Source organism: Stomoxys calcitrans, chromosome 5 (genome assembly GCF_963082655.1).
Source record: "Stomoxys calcitrans chromosome 5, idStoCalc2.1, whole genome shotgun sequence".
In the NCBI taxonomy this organism is placed as follows: Eukaryota; Metazoa; Arthropoda; class Insecta; order Diptera; family Muscidae; genus Stomoxys; species Stomoxys calcitrans.
In genome coordinates, this window is record NC_081556.1 from 157,880,889 (window position 1) to 157,905,498 (window position 24,610).

At 33.3% G+C, this 24,610-nt stretch overlaps 1 protein-coding gene and 1 long non-coding RNA gene across 3 annotated transcripts in view; one reads left to right on the forward strand and one right to left on the reverse strand.

Annotated features, from left to right (window-relative positions):
* The window catches only part of LOC106088422 (potassium voltage-gated channel unc-103), a 57,247-nt gene that overhangs the window by 19,149 nt on the left and 13,488 nt on the right, over nt 1-24,610 (reverse strand). Inside the window, exons 5-6 of one of the 2 annotated variants that reach the window (XM_013253939.2) lie at nt 20,219-20,239; nt 11,026-11,180 (exon numbers count right to left, since the gene is read on the reverse strand). In XM_013253939.2, coding sequence (XP_013109393.1) covers nt 11,026-11,180; nt 20,219-20,239 — 176 coding nt within the window. The remainder of the gene's footprint in view (nt 1-11,025; nt 11,181-20,218; nt 20,240-24,610) is intronic. The other variant, XM_013253940.2, reaches the window with a different exon arrangement.
* On the forward strand, nt 1,014-22,655 carry LOC106088423 (uncharacterized). The gene is made up of 3 exons (XR_001221443.2): nt 1,014-1,480; nt 21,676-21,826; nt 21,905-22,655. It is a non-coding gene; the product is annotated as an uncharacterized LOC106088423 (long non-coding RNA).

Below are 24,610 nucleotides of genomic sequence, written 5' to 3' on the forward strand. Positions count from 1 at the left end.
GCCTTATTGGCTTTATATTACATATTTGGTTAATAAATGAAATGAAAACTAAAATAATGTAGTGTTCTTATACTTCACTTTCTACCTAATTCCCCTTAGTTTTTAATGGAACTTTCCTAGAGTTGGGAGAGCTTTTTCGTACAAATGTTGACTGGTTTTTTTTCAAGTGTATTTCATTTGTTTCATTTTAATTTATGAATGTATTTATTGTCAAAAGTGATTCCAGTAGTTTATTAATCAACGTATTTATGCACAACATCGCTCAATCCTTAACTGTATATACATAGTAGTAGTTGGTATAACCTTAACTTTATAACTTTAATTGGTCCATTGTGTCACGTTTCGACTAACTCTTATCAATCAATTTATTTGAATGGAAAGTAAAAAAAGAGCTCGAAATCATTTGTAAAAGCTATGGAGTAAATCAAAATACAACGATAGCATTGGCTAGGTCATATTGTCAGAATGATTGAAGAAACTCCAGCAAAGAAGTCTTTCGAAGGTCAACTCTGTGGTAATCGCAATAGGGGAAGACAAGAATTGTGATGGAAAGAACAAGTCGAGAGAGACATCTCGAAACTAGGTGTCAGAAATCGGAGAATGAGAGCAGAAAATCGAGGCGCTTGGAATTATATTCTATTCAGGCTAGTGCTACTAATGTAAATTATAAACTACCGTTTCGCTTTCATTCTTTTTTTTGCAAATGCCTTTAATGTCCAAAATCAATCAATCAATCAGTCTCGGACAATCAGTGGGCAACAATATGCACCCCAACAATACATCACACAGCGGCCTGATCATGGCAATGAATGAGAACAAAGCTTCATCTAAGCGCTATAATATGTAGAAATACACATTCATATGTTACCAAAGATCCCTTCAATAATTTTCTCACATTATTCTACATAGGGTATCTCTAAATAAATTATGGCCCATTACAATAAAACAAACAACACATCAAATAAAAAAATATATGTGTACATATTAAACTTAACATAAATCAAATACAAATTATAGAGCTTTTCACAAAAATAAACGTCAAAAATATTTGAAAAACATAATAAATTAAGAAAATCTTTGAACATCACAGCAAGTGTCAAATTATGAAGGACACAGATCACAAAAGTATCCCAACTATACATAGATTTGGCAATTTTCAACACGAAGTAATCACATTTCAAATTCAAACTTTTCTCAATCAAAATTCAACAACATTTCAAATAAATTTCATTATTCTTTTGAAAACAACTGAGATTGAAGATGTTTTCAACAATAAAGTTCAGAATCAGCGTTCAGAGAAAATTATGAATTCAAATGGAAAACGAGTTGATGATCGAAAAATCCTAGGGTCCTAATTTCCGCAACCGTAATCGATTTTATTACGATCGAGATATCCAAATTTTTGATGATGGCATCTGTTATCGAATAATTCTATTCGAACCGAAAGGTTCGACTTTTAGCCCGCAGCGCTGTAACTATCGTAAGTAACTAATTTTCGCATATTTTCAAAATTAAGGTAAAAAAAATAGAACATTGAAGTATTTATTTTGAAAAATAAAACAATAATTATAATATATTTTTATTTATGGTCCATTAATTTGGACAACAGTTAAATTTGTGCTCAAGACGAAATTGGCAAACCATATAATCAAATTGTCTACTAACATGACCATAGCAAAAAATTATGTCATTTAATCACCAAATTAAATGCTGCAGGATATTTTTGAAAGGCTTCTTACTTTATCCAATTACTTTTGTTGTTGTTTTCCTTGTACCTGCTCGAAGAGAACAATAAATGAAGAAGATTACGTAGCCACGTGTATTAGTCCCCTTTTACAAAAAAAATTTAATGTGAAAAAGCAGTATTCACGACATATTGTAAAAGGTGTTTTTATTTATTTTGTTACTAGTAATAACTTTTTTAAACTAACACAAGTTTATTTACCTTTGAGATGGTAAAATATGCTTGGCAGATATATTTTTTCTTCGATAGCAAACTACGTTCGTAAGCCATAATTCCGTTAGTATTTACGGATGGGAATTAATCTTCGAACAAAAACTAGCTCGATAACGCATGCGACAATTAGGCCCCAGTTTATGCAGAGGCTCAAATTCGGGATGTAATTTATCTTTCTGAATTCTGACACCAATTATTAAATTTTCATCACATTAATGTTGTAAAATCAGAAATTCACCACACACGATACAATCTACAAAACCCCTAATGTTTGCACATGGTTATATGGCTTGCGTAAACAATCGTCAATTTCGATAATAAACAGCATGCTGGTGTGGCGTATTTGCCGCATAATATGCAATCATGCACTTGTCGTATCTTCTCTCTTCCCATTAATTTGCCAGCATTGCCGTGGGTTTATTCGACCAAAAAGTGTCTAATGGCAGTTTAAACCGAAAACAAAACTTAATCTAATTTAGTTGAGATTCAATAGAATATCTAAACATAGATAAAATAGTGAAACAAATTTAATCATATCAAAGAAAGAGAAAGAAAATTAAAATTAAATAAAAGGTATAACTCAATGATTCCAATATTAAAAAAAAATATTAAGTGAATTAAAATATATACAGTAAAATAAAAAAATATGAAATACAATGAAATAAAATACACAAAAAAATTAACAAAAAAATAATAATAAAAAACTAAATTCAAATTATTTTAAAGAAAGGCAGCTACACTTAAAAAACATAATACATTAAAATAAAGAAAGATAAAAATAATAAAACAGAAACCAAAAACACAGTAAAATCAATAAAAACAAAATATTTAAATTAACTAAAAAATACAATAAAATAAAATTAAATTCAAATTATAAGGAAAAGTAAAATAAAATAAACAAATTAATAGAATAGATAACATAAACAAAAAAAAATATTATATAAAATAATAAAAAAATAAATTATATAAAAAAGCGATATAAATTAAAAAAATTTACAAACAAATGAAAATTATATAAAAAAATTAGATTAAATTAATAATAAAAAAAAACAATATCAAATGAATAAAAATAAAGTTTAAGAAATAAAATAGGTTAAAAAAGTAAAAAGTTCGACCGGGCCAAAACTTTGATGCACATCACCATGGGGTATAAAAAGCGTAACACACCATGGAACATTTAGGAGATAACATTTCTCTTGAGACATAGGCTAAGAGTAACAGAGTAAAAGCAGTGCTAACTGGACTGGTTTGAAATCACTTCTTCCACCACCCTTAGCGAGGAAAACAGAATTTAACGTCATCCAACATTCACAAGCAAGCCAAGACAAAGGAAATAGGTGTAGATCTTGTGAGACACCTCATCTTATCCGGCTGGTTATAGATGTTTGAAGGAAAAGCCGAAATTCGCGGCGTGGTTTTCTATACGGACAGAACGGTTTAGCCTAGATCAGCTAAGAGTGCAAAGACAACCAAGAAGAGCGATATTTTGAGGTACTATGAAAAGGGAGGCCACAGTGGTGCATATTTCCAAGACAAAGGAAATAGATGTAGATCTTGTGCGGCACCTCAACTTATCCGGCTGGTTATAGATGTTTGAAGGAATAGCCGAAATTCGCGGCGTGGTTATCTATACGGACAGAACGGGTTAGCCTAGATCAACTAAGAGTGTAAAGACAACCAAGAACAGCGATATTTTGGGGTTCTATGAAAAGAGAGGCCACAGTGGTGCATATGTTAGCATGTTCAGCTGTGGCCATCCCCTAACTTCAGCCAGGCAAAACTTTTCGACGGGGAGGGAAAGTCACTTGAGACTTGAATCGGACAGCTCTCATGGATATAAATTCTCCCCATTTTTTGCTAATGGAATGCTGGTGGTAAAATATGCTTTTGCACTGCAAGCAGATAGCTTAGTATACCTACGTTGGTGGGTATAAAAAGAAAATAAGACCTTAAAATATTTGTGAACCAATATAAAGCTCAATTTTTTGAAGAAACCCAAAATATCCACAAAAACAGATTGAATATAAAAATCCAATTTTTAAACTATAATAAAGTTTATAAACCAAAATACATAAAAAAATATAACATAATGCAATATATAATATATTTAATTTTAAAAATATGAAATAAAATAAAATAGAGGCCTTTAGAACGATTAAGTCGATCTCAAAATAAATTCCAAACTTTTTAATTGTTCAACTAAAAAATTTGGATAACTCAAGCTATTGGTCAGTTTTTGAGGACATTTTTATCGGAAATATGTTTGCTTGTGGCAACAGTGATTCCTCAACGCTTTTACTAAACCAGGTTAACGGGAGATAGGATTTTTAGCAAAAATAGTTTATTGTTTTGACATTTTTCAATGACCAAAAGAAGCAGCTAACATGAACTATTAACACCGAAATGTTAAGCTGTCATGGTGTTCTTTCAGAACAAAAATTTTAATTACATTGTACACATTTTGAAGACAAAATTCTAAAGTCCATATTGATTTTTAATTCACCTAGTTTTGGACTAGAGATAAATTGCAAAATCCATATTTTCTTTGAAGTAAATTGTGTAAAAACTTGGTGTGGATAACTTTGAACTAAGTCCCAATAAAATTTTCTCATAACACATTGAAAGTTGTTTAGACACTATGAAAAAATTATTAAAAGAAAAACAAAATAGATCTTTTAAAATTATTAATAATAAAAAACATAGACAAAAAATAAAATAAACTATTTACAATTTTAATATAACATATTCTATAATATCCCGACGGGAAAAGTCGCAGTAGAGAATCCACACTGTATATACAAAAAAAAAAACAATATTTTTGAGATCTATACACTATAATGCAATACAAGTCGAATGTTTGAACTGTTGATGCGTAGAATACAACACAATTATAGAAAAATATATAGATATGTTTGTATGTAAGAAATTCATATCACTAACAAACTAGAGATGATTAGAAAAATAATCGAATAGCATATTTGTTAAATATATAAATTAAAAGTGCAACCGACTCAGAAGGATCTCAATCAAGGGGTTTGCCTCAATATATGTACATACATCAGACTGAATTGTTTATTTTGTAACCTTAGAAGGTCTCTTAAATGTAAATACTCAGCTAACTATCATTGTTGGTGTCTTAAGTATTAAGTTACGTATAGTATCACAGTAGATGGTTTATAGCTTTGCTTTTCTTTAGTTGAAATTAAAGTTAAAGTGTATATAGTATAAAGCATTCATTAAAATATTATTATTATTATCAATAAAAGTAAGTTTAAGTATTTTAAAGCGTTAATGGCTTGCCCTAACATCTTCATTAAGAGAAGTATTTGCATAAGCGATAAACTTATAATTTAAGCTATAAGATCATCTCAAAGGCGTTTTTTAGTTTTATTTAAAGCATTCCCAAAGCATAGAATCTGTATCATAGAAAACATTGAAAAATGCTAATTTAATTATATAGAAATCAACAAAATGCTTAAGCGTATTAGCAAATATTTTATAAGCGAAAATAGAGCAAAAATTTTTAAAATAACTTAACTCTAATTGCAAATGCTGACACCATAGTAGTTGTGTTATTTGAAGCTGAACCATAGATGGTATTTGCTGTGATCGGTAATGTGGTTTCAATTTCAAAAATTTAAGTTCATCAACATATTTTCCATACGCCACCCAATACCAATTCTACACATTTTTAAGATTGGGTCCTCTAGGCATATGATTTTTATTTATTTGTTTTTTCATGCGTTGCTCTGACGTCTTAAGGTGGAGTTATATACCATGCGAGCGCACAGGATTTAAACGTAACCCCTTACCGATTTGACTTCTTCAGTCACCAAAAGCCTCATTCATTTGGGGGTATAATTACTTCAGAGTAGAGAAGTATTACGTAAGTTACACTACAAACGCACGTAACTTCTCTACTCTGAAGAGATTATACTCCCGAATGAATGAGGCTTTTGGTGACTGAAGAAGTCAAATCGGTAGAGGGTTACGCTTAAATCCTGTCTTAAAAATGCATCACAATATTTCTCAACTTTGGCTTTATCTATGACTAAGGGTTGGTATTCTATTCTGCTTTCGAAATAGCCACTGAAATTTGTAATTATTTCGCGAGCGAAATTTTACAGCAATCAAATGTTTTTATTTCCATACCAAAACACGTTACTTCATATACACTTATTGTTTTCTCTATTTTATATATTTTTTCTCGAAAACATAAAGAAATACGAACCATTGAAACAAGCAAAAATGATGCCGGCAATAGTTTCAAGTGTTGCCACTATAATAGTTTTTTGCAATTTTCCTCACTATTAACAGAGCACTACTTTTCCCCCAATTTTCAGTCAACATTTCGCCGGCGTTTTTTTATATGTAGTTTAACAACATTCCGCTCAAAAAACTGAACAGAATACTCAGCTTAACGCTAGGACAGCCTAATCCAGCCTAAATTGCACCGAAATCGAGAAAAGTATGCGTGTTGGGCACTTATGCTTTTGGGCTTCATGGTTTTTTGATACCTATTCGATACCATGCCTTTAAGTTACGGTACCTGTTTTGAAATGTAGCTCAAGCCCTGACAATGGCATCACAGCAGTAAGTTTGAACCAAAATCCAAAAACTCCTAACCCCCATTCTACATTTGACCTCTGAACCCCGAATGAAGGCTAGAATAATGGTAGTTTTTCAAAACTAACCCACCCAGGCACTCCCAGCTGTGCCCTTTTTTACAATACACAGAAGAAAAATTTCCTTATAATTGTTATCTAAACTTCTAGATTTTAAGGTTACATCTTGGCTTCAAAGGTTTGGGCACAATATTGGAAAACATGACACTCAGAGAAATGTAGTACTAAAATCAACATCAAATTTTGGTGTAACAACAGAAAGTCTGCTGGACATGGGATAGTAGTTTTTGCAAAAACCACAAACATTTTCTGCTGTATTCAGATGATAAAAAGTTTGCTGTACCCTACAAATGTAAAAAATACCTAAAGAAGTTGTATATTACACATTTTTTTCATTTTAATTTTTTATGCGTCATTTTCTCACACAAAATAGAAACTTAAATCATATTTATGATTTTAAACAAAAAATGTAACCTAAAATTGGCAACGTTAGGTTAGGTAAGAGTGGCAGTCCTTTGCAGACTCACTTAGACAATTTTAAGTACATTGTGATACCACAGTAGCGACAGACCAAGGCTTCTGGCGGGAATCGAACCCACGACCCCTGCACTCGTAATCCAAGCACGCTACCAACTCGGCTACCGGGAAGCCCTTGGTAAGCATGTACATAAATGTATACGAAATGCGTTAACTGTTGTTTAGAATTTAAAAACTGTTTTACTGCAATGTTAGAGACTGAATACTTTCAAGGCTTCATAGGTTCTTCTGGTTCTACATTCTTGTAACGGGTGATTTTTTAGCTTATATCTTTTTGGCAATACTGTTTTAAAAAGCTCACATACGTATCACTGTCAGTTTGGTCCAAAATTTAACCATATATTAACCATGTATCGTATCGTTCATCGCTCGCGCTTCGAAGTGCTACTACTCTACTCTTAACTACTTTTCATTTGATCAGGCTACATGTTATCTTGAAACCCTTTTTTTTTTGAGCCGTACTGATACTTGTCCTCACTTCTAATGCCATTAATTTAAGACCAATATTGTTAAAATCGAGTTATAGTTCCGTTTACTAATACAAGGAGAGGTGGGCGCTCCCTTTTATTTGAGACCATGCATGGGCTGCATGTCTCAATGAGAAGGTATTGTCATGATCGCACCTTTCGTCGCATTACGCCTACCAACGCCAAAGTGGACATGTGATTTCTATGGTTGTCATCATAGAACCATTCTTCGGTGCGAACATTTCAAGAAAATCGGTAACGTCATTGTTGAGTCTATATGGAAATATAAACAAAAAGGTATGAGCCCACCACATAATGGACTCTTCCTTACTTTTTTAAACTGCCAACCAACAATTTCCTTCTTTCGCATAGTAAAGCCGTTACTTTGACCGATTAGAATTGTTCATAACTGCCTATTTTTTTAAATTTCGCTTTCTAGAAAAATTTCGGTATTTCTGCACTTCAATATAAAACATCGCCAAAAATCGGAACATTTGTTTTAACAATAAAACGCATAGTTTTAATAAAAAAAAAGTAAAAAGGTCTTAAGCTTGGTTGAAATTGGGTTTGAACCCACTATAAAAAATATATTTTAACCCGGGAAATAAATACACCTTATGTGATCTCCAACTACGACCATATTTACCACGGATATAGAGGGGTCCAATACAACCCAACCTTCCAAATTTTTGTTGGCGAAATCAAATAAAATTGAGTCATGTATGTGATCAAGAAGGAGATAGGTCTAAATGGTAGATATATCGATGTTCGGTTAATACCACTCTATATACCAAATTTTCGAAAATGAAGGCAAAAATACGTTTCAAACTCAAGAAGCCTAAACAATCGATTTTCATGGCAGCTATGTCCAAATTATTTCATATTTGGAGTATGCAGAGAGTTTATATAGGGTTGAAAATAGGCTTTAAAAAAGAACTGTGAACTGAAGAAGTTAAGTCTGAATATCGGTTGGTATGAAGATGTGGCCTATTGCTGATACTATGTTCGTTTTTCATCAGTGAAAACACATGTTTTTCACGGTTACTTTTTTGAAACACCATAAAGCTCTCAATGATACACGGGCACACGGAGCAACAGCGCGAGCCGTTGTCTAGCGTTCAAAGCCATCAATACAACTTCAAAAAGATGCAAAAAATCATGTGTTCTACGGAAGAAGTGTAATTGCCACAGAAAAAAAGTCTGTCATTACACAAAAACACATGCATAGCCAGGGTTATCGAGCGTAATTAATGTGGTAATTGTATCATAGATGCGTTTTCGCAATTAATACGATTCAAATACAACATACCAACGCATGGCTTTGAAGCCATCAAACCTAATATGGTTGAAAAGTCTTTTAACCAAAGACGAAATGCGTCCCATAATGGTTGGTGTATGTTACTATCTTTGGCTTTCCTTTTCCATTTGCAATCTCCGATCATTGAGCTCGTCTCGAAAGAGAAACAAACAAAAATTGTAAAATTTAATGATCTTCGCCCTAAAAGGCAAAAACTTGAAAAAAGATACCAATATACTTTTATAACATTTTTTTTTTCATAAAATACTAAATGAAATCAGCATTTTTTTTGCTTCAAAATCTATTATCTAAAAAAAGTAATCGAAATGACAAAATTTCGCTAAAAGCGTATATAGGAGCCCTTATCCAAGAAATTAATCTGCACAAACCAAAAATAAATTGGCGAAAAATTGCGCAAATTTGCTAGCCCTGTCTCAAAATATGGCATTGCTTTCACACAAATAACGGATGATTAGGTAAAAATCAATAACAAAAAAAATTAATTGGAAAATTATCTTTCTATTAATGCAAATTTCATTAAAATCCATTCAGCCGTTTGGCCGTAATATGTACCGTTACAAAACCCTTGGCCGTTCAATAATATATACTATACTTCTTCAGTCCAGGTTCTGTGTGCGTCCATATAGTTAATCAAAATTGTCTAAGATTTTGTTGCAAGCGTAAGGCCAACATTAACGTATTGTCATCCATCGAACGGTTGGACAATTTTTCGTGAGCCAACCTATAAATGTCGTTACAAGGATACCATATTGTGAAATATCCGAACGTGATAACTGCAACGCCTTGTTTGATACGGAGAGTACACAAAAGTCGACGGAACTTTGTTATTTACAATGCAACAAATATGAACTTGAATTTCGAAAAAGATACCCCGAGAATGGCCAGCAGATCGAATGGAATGATAGCTAAAAAAAAAAAGAATTGCAATATACGTTTCATTACAATCGAAAATCAACAAAAAAAAACATATGTGTATGTATACAATTATTCGTAAATGAAAACATTATATATAATTTTTCCACGATATAGGAAAATTAATATTGAGTACAAATTCGACAGTGAGTTCCTTTAGTGTAGTACATATTAACATTTGCAATTCTCGATCAAGTTCGAAAATTGTTACAGAAAACACCTTTGATTGAGATCCTAATGTGTATGCCAAATTTTTGTTACACTTTAGTAAATAAATGTACGATAGCTTAAGTAATATATGTATATATAAAGGTCGGAAAACCGACCAATTTACCATCTTTACCATTCTAAATCATAACATAATTTAGAATATATACTTCATTCAACAGGAAACGAAAAATTGAAAATCTTTCCGATTCGTGCTATTAGCCAATGTCATAGTTGTATTAAAAGGAGCGCTCTTCGTTCGTTTTCCATATGTCAAAATCAGCCGATTTCACAGCGGTCAAACAGCTGCTTGAGAAAGTCAAGCCACACATATATACTCGAAATGCAGTATTGGGGGAACTAGCCGTTGAGGTTAATTAATACTTTATAAGGCTTGCGGGAACCCTTTGAGGCTTAAAAAAATCGAAATAAAAATTGCACCCAAAATATTGTAGTCTGTAATTTTTTAATTTTCTTATTGGGATTTCACCATAAATGATTTTTCGAACAGAATCCCTTGGTATGAGAAAGACGTTATTCAAAAGAATCCAACAAATGAAAAATCACTTTAGGTCGTCTCTGCAGTTTTCAAATGTGAAGCGTGTGATATCAGCTTAGATAATGTCTGAAAATCTCTGATTGTAGCACATTGACAAATGTAACGGACAAACAGTTGACTCAAGTGTATGGTTAGACCAAAGATTCTAAACCAAATAGATTTGTATGTACATGTACATATGAAGCAAAAGGCGATGGTAGAAGATGGTATTTTAACTGATAAGCTAAGATGCCATCATATCCATATAACACAAAAGTAGTTTGCAATGATAAACACAAATTAATTTTGGGTGGTACAAAGATGGGCCACTCAAAACTCATACAAATAACAAGATAGTTAACAATAACAATAATATGTCTCACTCTCCTCGATTTATCATACGATTAATCGATAATCGATAGTCGATTGTATCGTCTCGTCAAGTGTAACAAAAAAAACATTACCATATACAAGCCAGCCAGTGCGCAATGAGAACAAATGTGGCCATAAGCAGTACCAAGACAGCAGCTCCATATTCCGAATAACGATCAATTTTCCGTGCTACCCTCACCAGCCTCAGCAAACGGGCTGTTTTCAAAAGACCAATTAGAGTTGTTGTCTGGGTGATAGAGAAGATAAGACAAAGTGACATTCGATTACATTTTTAGAAAAATCACACAAGGCATGCAGCATCAACTAAACTAGGACTGTTTTTTTCTTTGTTATACTTTTGTTTTTTTTTTTAATTTTTTGTTTATCAACCAAAGCTCCTAGGCATTCTAGGTTCTTCACCTTCTTGGGCAAGGTGTCACAAAACCAAAATCACTACTTATCTAGGTATGTATAAAAGTTAAAGGATACATACGTATGTACTTACTCGCACATATGTATGCTCAGTTTTAAGTTATTCTAATGCTATGTTTTATATTTTTTTAGTTGTTTTGTGTTTTTTTTTTAACAAAAAAAGTTGTTTAAGAATTATTACCTAATGTTTATGCGTGTTGCTTATTTTCTTCTTTTTTTTTTTTTTGTATTAAAGTTTGCAATTTGTTAATTAGGCTTAATTTGATCCATGTCTATAAAATTGTGTTCAAACTAAAATTGTATCCAACAGAAATCATTTTTAAAAAGCATCTAAACACTGGAGAACAGAATCTAGTTAAGTAATTAAGTAATTATAGAAAAAAAACAAAAAAGTATTCAATTAAATTATAAACAATTAAGGACACTAACACAAATTGAATTTGAAATGTATACTCAATACCAATATCACACATACAGACGCACACACACACTCACGTATACTGTCCATTAAAATGAAAAGTATTTTAACACATACAAGTACACCAAACGAAACGAAACGAACGAACGTAACGATACGTAAGGTAACGTAACAAAATGAAAAAGGTGTCAATAAGAGAACAGAACGACACTAAATCTTTTCATGACATATCAATAAGGATTTTGAAAGCTGGAAGAGCCCAGAGCTTGCCTCCATAGCTTTCAAAACTTTCAAAACATTCTAAATAGTACATTTCTCTGCTTATGGATGAATGGGTGATCATACGAACCGATTACCAAGTTATCACAACTACATACTCGTTTGAAATTGAATCGACTTTTCGTTGGGAGCCTGAAAATATTTCAAATCAATTCATAAGGCGGCAAGCACCCCAGCGGGTGTTGATGAAATTTAAAATCTTTATTCGGTAGTTTTTATGTTTTGCATGATTCTAGAAAAATCTCAATTGTTTACTCGCATTTTTGTTTTCATGTAGCAATGGCGTAATGACATTGGACTAAAAATAAATTATAGAAAATTTCAAAATAAAATAAACATTAACCTCAATACCCCAAAATCCCACACATATAATACATACGCAAATATGTACATACTATGTTACAATTCACATTCTGGGGGACCAGACATTCGATCTAGAGATTGGTTTTTCAAAAATCTGAAGTGGCTATAAAGTGGGTATGTCTGACTCATTCTCATTTTTTTTTTAATATAAATATTTGTAAAAATTTTTTTTCAAATACCATCTATTCGGGATTGAAGGGGGAAAAAGAATTATAGGAATAATAGTGGCAAAACATGCTGGGATGGATGGATTTTAAAACGTACCTTCTTTTCTTGGCAAAACAGTTATACCTACAATATTTTCGGAAGCTCTTCAACAGATTCAAAACCTTACACTCTAGACAACAGTTTGACAATAAAACACTAAATGAAATTTAAAATATTGCTCACATTGCCATTTAAATAGTAAGTAAGCCCATTATGGGATTGTGGACCTTACTAGCAAAATTTAATCTAAATTAATAAAAATAATAAAAAAACGAATTATTTGTAATAAAAACAATCTATTATATAAAAAATGAAAGTGTTGCGCTCTGTTTGATTGTTTGTTTTGTATAGACCCGAAAACGCCTAAATTGACGCACAATTATAAATAAACGCCATATCTCGGTGATGTGTGCATAGATTTAACCAACTGGTATAAACCTTTGGTGTCGGACATCATGGAGGAGCGACCCACCCACAAAACCCATCAAATTGACATGTTATACGATTCGGATAATATGGATGTCAAATAAAAAGTGTGTAACAGTAGAACACAAATTTGATATAAAAATTTGTCCGCAAGTGTCAGGGGGCCACCTCCAAATTGAGATGTACGCCGATTGAGACAATATGGGTATCAAATGAAAGGTATTTAAAAGAACAGTACACATCTGATATAAAAATTTGGGCCAAGGTATCTGGGGGTCTCCCAACACCCAAAAAAAACCGAAAAAAAACGTATTTATACGTTGGGACAAGATGTGTATCAAATGAAAGTGTTTTGGATGTAGAATACATATATAAGTGCCAGGTATAATCAGGTACCTCCTCGCCCCTAAAAACGCCCCGATAGAACATGTAGGACTCTGACAGTAAAGTACGAGTCTGAAATTACCTTGGAAACGACTATCTAGGTCCAGTCCTACCTTTCAACAGTACATGTAGTTCACGACAACAGAGGAGTCAACTAAAAAAATTTTAACTGTAGAATGCAAAATTTTTTTATTATAAACTACCTGAACCGGGCCCGCCACGCTGCACCTTCTTATACTTTATATGGAAAAAATTTTTCTTTGAATATTTATTTTCGACAACTAAAGAGCTTTTAGTGAAATACCATGATACGAAAGTTGTATATCGCTTGACTTACAGTTTAACAATAAAAGTGCTTTTATGTGAATGCCATATGATCTCTATTGGTCTAAGAATTTAAGTTTGGATGTAAAGTGTACTTCATTCATAAAATACTTTATTTCAGCCCGATATTCTTATGATGTCTGATTAAGGGATGTTTTCGGAGGTGAGGTTGTCCTCCAGACACTTGGCCCTGAAAAAATATGAGCATCGTGCTATTCTCCCAAATACCATTTATTTAAACTTATTGCCATTTGTTTAAGGGGAGTTTACAGGATGAGGCGTCCCTAAAACACATGGTCCCAAAATTGGTTATAAAATTCGTTTTCTAATCTCAACTACCTTTCATTTGAGCCACATATTGGCATGGTCGAAAAATTGTTACCCTATGGGGGTGTTTAGGGGAAGGGGTGATGTCCTAAATACATGGTCCTATATTTGGATATCAAATTCGTTTTCTACTCACAAGCTCAATGACAATGATCAGTAAAAAATTGCTGTTTGTGGGGTATTTTGGAATAGGGGTAGACCCCAGAAAATTGGTTCCGAAAGTGGGTATCAATTCTTGCTTTACCCGCCAATACCTTTCATTTAAGCCCCACATTGACATGGTCGGTAAATATGCCCGATTTAGGGGTGTTTTGGGGAGTGGGGTGGTCCCCCGAACACTAAACCCTGAAAATATATCAGCAACGTGCTCTATTCTCATATATCTATATATCATTTATTTGAACCCCATATTCCCATTAACCTCAAAATTGGGTATCAAGTTCGTTTTCTAATCTCAAATATCGTTCATTTAAACCCTTACTGCAAAAGCCAACAAATATCTCCGGTTTGGGGTATGGGCCCTATGAATGTCGAGCTCCACTGTCTCGAAGACCCAAATTATCTTGGTGAGCAAATACGTCCAATTGGGGGGTTGTTATGGTGGTGGGACGTCCCCTAGACAGCTGGTTCCGAATGTTGATATCAGATTCATGGTCTACTCCCAAATACCTTTCATTTGAGCCCCATTTTTCCATAGTCGGCAAACATGATCGGTTTGGGGTCTGTTAGGGGATGGGGCGGTCACTCAGTGACTTGGCTTTAAAAATATATATCATATTCGTGTTCTACTCTAAAATACCTCTTATTTGAGCCTCATATTGCAATGGTCAGCAAATATTTCCTATTTGGGCGGTGATATGGGGGTGGGGTGGCCCCATAGACATTTTTCCCGAATATTGATATCAGATTCGTACTTTACTTCCAAAGACCTTTCATTTGAGCCCCATATTGCTATGGTCGTAAATTCGTCCTCTTTGGGGGATGTTCTCGGAGGTGGGCGGCCCCCCAAACACTTGGTCCCACATCTGGTTATCAAATCAAATACCTTTTATTTAAGCCCCATGTTGCCATGGTCAGTAAATAAATCCTGTTTGGGGGTGTTTTGGGGAAGGGATGGACCCCCAGAAACTTGGTCCCACATTTGGATATCAGACTCGTATTTTACTCGCAAATACCTTTCATTTGAGTCCCATATTGCCATGGTCGGTAAATATGTCCGATTTAGGGGTATTTTGGGGGTTGAGGTGGTCCCCCCAACACTTGTTCCGACAATTGATACATTCCTTAAAGGAATAGGGGCAAACTTCTCCCATATCAATGAGTGCTGTCCGGATCAAATTTAAGCTCATCCTATACGCCAATATGGTCTGATCTAACCTATTCAAGAACGTGGCAAAAGTGTGAAATTAGGATCTATGCCTAATTGCAGCTCAAATTTTAAAGACACGAGCATCGCTCAATAGTCTAATTTTTCAACGATCAAGAATATACATATATATTTAGATATGTTGCAAACGGAATGACAACATGAAACACCATTATAATGAATTCACCACCCAAAACGTCAAGTTTACAGGTGAAGGAAGGGCTTTAATGAATAGCTGCCAATGAAACACAAAGGTTAGTCTATGATGCTGAACGCCTGGGTTTGAATCCTCGCGAGAAAAAAAATTCTCAGCGTTGGTTAACCTCTCCTAATGCTGGCAACATTTGTGAGGTACTATGTCATGAATGGAAACCATCAAACCTCGAAGAGGTGTCATACTGCAGCGCGCCACGAGTTCATAACTAGGCTAAAAAATCTAGTTCCCTTATCATTGAGCTTAAATTTGAATTGGGCAGCACTCATTAATATGTGAGAAATTTGCCCCTGTTCCTTAACGGATTGTTTATGGGCAAATTTGGATTTTGCTGTAATGAATGCGCCTCAACTTTAATACAAGAATTTTATATCACATAGAAGCCTACTAGTTTGATTAGCATGATACTATTGAACAACTATCGATTCATTTCGTCATTTACATATTTTTGAAGATTAGGACTTTAGGATATTTTGTTAATAATTTGATGTTGTTATAAGAGCAAGATCGTAAGATCGAAAAAATTTCATATTGACGTGTTACAAATTGAATATACTCTTCATATATTATTTTGTAGTTGTACATCTACCACTATGTATCTCCCTCGAAATGAATGCACACTTCAAATCAGACACTTAAATTGGATGAAGGCTACTTTAAAAGGACCTTTGACATGTAAACTAGAGGAGGTGTTAAAATGTACCACTCCGCATTGCATAGACATTTCATATGACAAAATTAGACATTCGAGCTCATGAAGTCAAATCAATAAATTGGTCTACATAGTTCCATAAAGAAGCATTTGAATTGCTTGAATCGAATTTATATACTTGTATTTTTTTATAAAATATTCACTGAGACATTTATATTTTTAATTTAAATATAATTGAAAGAAAGCAATAACAAATAATAGCAAAATGAAATGATTACTCCAATAGTATTAGTTTCCTGGTTAATGGTAAATCCCAACACTGTATTGATGAAATACCTCCCCTTAACACATTGTCTAAAGGGATTTCATCGAATTTAATTTGAAACCCGTACTAAAAATATCACAAACTGTAAAGAGAAAATTATTTGAAATATAAAACAAGTAACAGTACAACAAATGAATAAAAATATTGCAAAAAATTACAAAATATATTGACAAATAAGATATAAAGTAAATGAAAGACATTTTGAATTTCGAATAAATACCAAAAACTAAAACTAATTTCTATACTAATAATAAATATCTAAAATATTTAAGAAATAAAAAAAATAAGAGTTTTCAATAAACTGTGTGTACAAATATGCTTGGAAAAAGGTAAAGTAAACTTGAAAAGATTTTGCAAAATTTCTTGAAGCTCAATCGAATTGGGAAAATATGTAGTACATTTAGCTGGCAATATTATGCAAGAACCACTGCAGTATCATTTTTCTTAATACCTATACCCCAGCACCAATAACAAACTTTGTTAAAACACATCCAAAGTCTAGCAGTAAAATGAAGATGTTGAAATGAAATTTTGTATAGATGCCAATCCTGTCTATAGGTAGATTAGGTTCGAAGATGGGCTATAACGAACTATACCTCACAAAGGGGGATTACAAAATTTATTGTCTTGAACTCATAGCAGGCATAGTTTTTAACCAATTTCGCCCATATTTAGATGTACCTGCCATATAGTTAACCATTCGGGGGTCAAGATCATAATTACATAAAAGGTTTTACTCCATTTTGCTTTCTTTCTACCAAAGGTCTGATCATATTTAGATATAGATGCCGCATTGATCTCTAGGTTAAACTTCTGGATCTCACCTTTCTCACTAATTTTTTTGCCTAATTTGTGTTGTAGAAAAGCGATTAGCAACGACGTTCCAACAACATCTTTTGGTCTGTTGAATCATTCTAATAGGATTTGTAAAATTAATAGAATGAGACAAAGTTATTGTGTAAACCACTATACCTTTTATGGGTATGCATATGCAGAAGATGATGCCACATGCATATGCAGAAGATGATGCCACAACATCTTGTGACATAAAAATTGAAAACATTCGCTTGCTTTGATAGCTCATCTTTTGTATTCATAGGGTACCTTTTTACCTTTTGCTTTTGAGATAATTAACAACAGTTGGGCTGAAATTTAAAAGTTTGTCGCTGGATGGTTCGGACAAAAACTGTATTTTGTCGTTGAAACCGTTACATATATCTCTAGTTGAGCTCCTGGCTAAGCTCCTCAATTAGTCTTTAACACTCACATGTCTAGAAAATTATTCGAATAAAAGGAAATGGCACAGAGCGATTCCTTTTTCACATCGGTAGCCCTGACACTTAAGGTTCTAATCCTCCCCAGTTTTCAGTTGCCATCAGATAGTTGCAACGGTGTATCCCATTTGCGTTGCACCGCAAAAATACTTGTCAACTCTAATCAGCACAAATGGTTTGTACAAAAACACAAATATTTTGCGGTAGAGCTGATGTGTATATAGCGTTATGAAGCGAGGGAGCGACGCCTGAGCTAAAGCTATCACCGCAAATATTTATTCTCATTAATCTCTTCTTCAAGCGGTGGAATAATGAGTGTTTGGCAAAAACAACGGAAACATCGCGAGTCAACGAGTTGTGTTGCCGCGGTCTCCTTACACCGCCATGGACAAAGACGATGTTAAAAACGGTAGTACACAAAACACAAAAATTAATGTAAGAGTATTCATACGATCGCCACTCATGTCAGTGTGCTGAGCATAAAACCGCATTAATTGCGGTGGTGTTAGATATAAGCACCGCATTTTTATGAGTACAACGCAATTCAGAAAAATACCACCGCTTGCCGTTCTCTGATTGCTATCTTCAACGACGACATGCCTGCAAGCACAGGGCACTGAAAGCTTTCAATGCTGTCAACGATGCTCATTGAGGACATAGCCGACAGTTAATGGAAGGGCACGGCTATATAACATTATAAGATAGTTGGGAGTACATGCCCCTGTTTTCTCTTCACCGAAAGAGGCCTCGCGTCAACATATTGCGTTGTTCCTCACTCCCTTCCAACCAAATAAACAGTTGGGATGTTCTCTGTCAGAAATTGGCTCAGCAACTTCTTTTCGTCCAAGTCAGCCGATTTCTCTCGAAGGGACCCAGACAAACTGATTGAACAATGGAAAGCAATCATAAGCAGTAGCCAAGAACAAATTATCGATTAAATTGTTGTTAATAAATAAAAGAACACGCATTACTTATAACTGAACCATAAATAGGAAAAAGTGTTGATGCACACACAGATGTATTAAAACTAATAAATATTAAAGAAAACTTAAAAAAGGAGAATTTTAATAAAAAAAAAACAAATAAAATATAACATACAAAATTTTCTATGAAAAAATATTCCAATTTTTAATGGCATTAATCTAAGTGAGCAAAAGTTACACATTTTAATGTTGGAAATTAAAGCTTAAGCAAAATTTGTGGAAATTTTCTTTAATTTTGTCTGTTAAGGGCCGGTCACAAAAAGATATATTTTTCTAATTTGGAATTTATATTGTTATTGGGGAGTGAACATATTCGAAGCAAAGTGTGAGCAATATTTTAGCATCCTTCAAGAACAACGCGGATATTTGTAAAATTATTGAGAAAGTTTCCTTTTTCAACAAAAATCACTGGGACAGCAACTACATCCCTGCTTAGTTTTATGAAAGGAGACGGGTATTTCCAAGCGATTAGCATTTCTGTGTGGACACGCACGGTCAATTCTCGCATATATCATCAAGCCATTCGCAATAAAATTCATAGACACACATAAAAAAGATCCGAGGAATGAAGATAGGAAGGAAGGAAAACCAAAAGGAAAATCAGAGATTCATGGGAATAAAAATGTACAAAAGTATGTAGTAGTAGTAGTAGTAGTGTGTGGGTAATCAGTATTTTTGAAATATCCAATCGTATCGAATTTTCTTTTTCGTTTTTTTGTTTCTCTGCCCGAAAATCGTTTTCGTCCATATCAGCATTTATTTTTTGAAAATAGCGGAAAAGAAGCGTGTGTATTCATTGGAAATCAAAAAGGCGGGGAGGTCGTTCTTTTTGGATTTGGAAAAACTTTTAGAGGTGCTCTGTTTTGTTAAACTCATGATTTACTTTTTCGTTTGCTTTATAGATAGGTGCACTTTGTAATTGAAGTTGTTCTTGTTGTATTTACAGGCAATACAAATTCGGCCAAATATCTAGAAGATACTTACAAGTTTTTTTGTTAGTGGCGTTTTTGTTTTTCTTGTTTTCTTGTAATTTGTCATACTTTTGCAATACAAATAGTCTGTGATAATTTCAAAACTACCACACCTAGTGCCCTGACTGACAAATCCAAAGAAAAGTAAACAATATCGTATATATATATATATTCACAAAACTCTTTATGCAAAGTAGTAGAAAATATTGAAAAATAAAACAAAATCGTGTATGTTGTGGAATATTAAAGTTTAAATTGTTGGTTGGTTGTTTTGTTGTATATTTTTTTTTTGTATTTTTTCTGGTTGGGTTTTAATAAAGTAGAAACTGGCTTTTAATACCTCTTCATTATCCAAGCCAAGCTGTAAAATATGTTTGTTAATAAAAACAACATTAAATTCGGAATTATAACATTAAAGTTTTTTTTTTTGTAAATTAAGAAAATTTTGTACGAGTATGAGAATGAGAAAGAAGGTGGATTATAGAGAAGTAGAAGAAAGTAAAAAAGCTTAATGTTCTTTTTCGTTTTTTTTTAGAATTTTTAAATTTTTGAAAACAAAAATTTCTAGTTTGAAATGAAGTAGCCAATTTCATTGTACAAAAATGATCGATTGTTTTCGTGTGTATGTGTTGGTGTAGTAAACATTTTAGGGTTTCTTTACATTCAAACATTACTTAAGATATGTCCATTGGAACAGGAATCAAGTTTCGGAATTTGATTGTTTTTTGTTAATTTTGTTTTTCTTTTTTTTTGTTTCGGAACAGCATATGAGAGTATGTTTAGAGGAGAGATTCCATATGAAGTGCTGAATGTTGCTGGGGAGAAATTGGTTTTGGAATTTTGGAAACTTTAAGAAAAAATGTAACACCAAATGAAAAACTAACACTAATTGAATTAGAAGCTACCGTGATGGTGGCAACGGATGTGTAACAATCAAAAACGAGTAAAATCGGAATTTTACTACCAGGCCTAACGTAAATGTATTAAGTTTAGATTGATGGAAAGTAGAATCGATTCGAGAATCATGAACAAAACCATTAAAAAAACAAACATGCAAGAGACCATTTGCCATTTGCCTGTAAAACATTCTAATAATGATTAACTCTGGGTACACAACATTATTTAAATCATGACTGCTTTCTTTAATTCTGTTTCTACTAAAGCAATAGATATCGATGCGATAAAATAAAAACAAAAACAAACCAATCATAAAAGTCGTTAAATCAAAATCCTTATCTTTACCTCAAGTTATATCAAAACATGTCACTATGTCCATAATAGCTCTCTTTGATTTAGAAACAATGATTTGGAGATCGCAATAATCGATCTCGTTGATGCTCACTTGAGCCACTTTAAGACATTTTAAATCCTATCTACTCATTCCGAGACTACTATTACTTGGAATACTTGGCATTTCAGAATGTAGGTAAATGGTTCAAATTATTCATTAGAGCTAATTAGTCATACTCAGAAAATGAGCTATGGTACAATAGCATATTTTTAACAATCCTATATTCCTTGTATGTGTACTTTCACAGTTTATGTTCTGCAGCTCCCCTTTGTACTTTATTGGCCATAATGAAGCATGCACGAAAATTTAAGATTTTGGCAATGAAAACGAACCAAAGAACCAACACTTTAAAATAAAGTTGCTATCTTTAAGTTTAATTTCCTATTTACTAACGAACACGACCATCCACTTTAAATTTCGATCGTTCATTGATTCTTATTTTACTTCACAGATGATTGTTCAATCATGCTTTTTTGATTTTTTTTAGCCTTTCAAATTCATTTCAGACAAATTTTAACCAACGCAGATCCCATAGTGCTCTGGTGGGAATCGATCTTTGACCCCTAAAATTCCATTTAGGGGTTGTTGATGAGCAGCATTGTCTTTCTTCTGAACTATAATCAAACTGGATTTATTAAGAAGGTACAGAAATGCGAGGTAAAGTATCGCAAACTTTGTATTCCCAAAGAAGTGTTTTTTCTGACTTGAATAACTATTTTGTCCCCTTCTAATAAGGGCAGAGAATTCATGCTGCAAAATCCCAGAATTCATGCTGCAAAATCCCAAAATCCCAGAACTCATAATGCACGACGCCTCATCAATCATGGAAAACTGTGAGCAAAACCTTCACATTCGACCGAACTTGGTGCACTTTCTTGATATTGGCTAATGCAGAAGCTTCCATTGAGATGATTAAGCTTTGATTTCCAGTTTATAACTATAAACCCATGATTATTCACCAGTTATGATCCTCTGGAGCAGGTATGAATCATCATGGACACTTTTTTTGGTCGCATTGCAAAAACATAAACAAATATCGAAAAGAGATCAAAATTAGTCCAAACAAAGCAGGTGTCACAAATTAACGGTCGATCTTGCCAGCATAACAAGCCACTCCTTCCTTTAAAAACAATTTAATTTCTAAATACTTTTGAACCATATCTATTGCTTTTGTACTTAGAAAACAGTTCCTTTTTGAATGAAAAAAAAAATTATCTTTTGCAAACAATCATTATATGTTGTTGTTATTTACGGTCTGTCTTAATATATATTATATACGCTGAAAAATAATCACTGAAATTGTTGTAATGACAAGTATTTCGCTGTCTCATTTTAACTAAAAATTAATTACTAGCATTTTAGATGATTTTTTACTAGAAATTTTATATTTAGTTCTTTACGAGACCACAATTTTTTCATAGTCTTCACCACAGTAAATATAGTTGCAATGAAGTTAAAAAATTGGTATAATCTGTATATAAATCCGATTTTTTTGCGATCTATTCTTGGTTTCGCTTTACAAACAATTTACTTAGCGATAATCACTAGAGATGGGCGATGGGTAAATACCCGAAATGCATTTACCCTGAAAATTGGGTAAATACCCGGGTAGTTACCCATTTATACCCAAAAGTTGGGTATTTATAATTTTTTTTTTTTCAAAAAATTTTTGATGATTTCGTATTTCATATGATTTCGTATATATATAGCCGCTATATAGACCGATCTTCAGACTTAAAGTCTTGAGGCAATAAATTGGTCGTTGGGTATTAGGTATTTACCCAATAAATAACCAAGCGTTGGGTATTTACCCGATAAAAACCCATCTCTTATAACCACAATTTGCGTTAAGATGTGAAGGGGAAACCAATAACAGACCTGTATGGCTACAAAAGTGGGCGGACGAAACATGTTGATCGTGACTTCCAACAGCATTGTTTTTTGTCTTCATCTATCAACAAAATCTATCATTTTAAATGGAACAAACGAAAAAGCTCAAAAACAGGATTCATAAATTTAGTGATTCGTGTATTGTAGAAATACACGGAAGATATTGATTAAAATTTTATTTGTCTACCTTCCACCAGTTTGTCATTCTTTCTTTAAAATATAAATGGTTTATATTGAACGGCAAGACATTCGAAATCTATCTGGCGATGTACGCCCCTTTTGCGTTGTCTTCCGAACGAAAACAGCTATCCGCTTTTAATTTTGCATAAATATTATGTAATGATGTTGTTCGGTTGGGATTTTGAGGGGCCAAATTGAGTAATGAAAAGCCATATTAAACATAGCAACGATATAAAATTATCTCTCGATACATTGAGCCCTATTATTATTAACACATTTTTTACTAATTTTTCGGAATGTCGTTTGGGGATGCAAATGGGCCAAATCTGGCGATATTTGCAAAAATGGAAATTTTGCCCATGGACATTCCACTAAGGAACAGGAGCAAGATTTTCACATATCAATGAGTGCAGTCCGATTTAAGTTTTAAGCTCAATAGTAAGGGGCCTCCTTTTTATAGTCGAGTTCGAACGACGTGCCGCAGTGCGAAACCTCTTTGGAGAGAAGTTTTACATGGCATAGTACCTCACAAATGTTGCCAGAATTAGGAGGGGAAACCCACCGCTGAAATTTTTTTTGTGATTGTCTCGCCACGATTCGAACCCAGGCGTTCAGCGTCATAGGCGGATATGCTAACCTCTGCGCTACAGTGGCCGCCCTGCCGATCTTTGCACATGTGTAATAACTCCCATATAAATAAATGTTTAATAACGGTTCCGATATAAATCCATGAGCCACAAGAGGGCGCAATTCTAAACACATTTTGGGCGTAGAGTTCTATTATGAGTTTCTAGTTTCACGTCATGTATAATACGAATCGTTTTATAATCCAATGAAGCTAACATATAAACCGATCTAAGATCTTCATCAGCTAGAGAGCACAGTTCATATTCGATTTAGTAATGTATCAACTGATGTTCCGCAAAATGCCTAAATCATATCCGATTTGGATGTGATTAACTTATTAAGTTATGTTTTTACTTAAAACACCCATGCCAAAAATGGTTTGAATCGATGTATATAAAACGATCGTTCGGTTACTTGTTGACCACATGCAATTAGGAATTTTTATCAAATGTTAAGAAAATTGGCCTTGTAGATTGATTGTTATGCCTTCGAAAAACTTTAAAACTTAACGCGGAGTATTATAACTTTGGGCATTCGTGTGCAATTTTTTTTTTATGACAATATCCCCGTGCATAATTTATCTCTAAATTTATGGTTTTATGAACTTTAAAAAAACTATTTCAGCGATTATTTTTCTTTCGAGGCGTAATTACTTTTATTTCACAAAAGAGAGAGTTTTTCCCAATGTATGTCTTCAAATTAACGCCCGCCTAGCCAAATTTTGTATAATTTACAAACTATTGT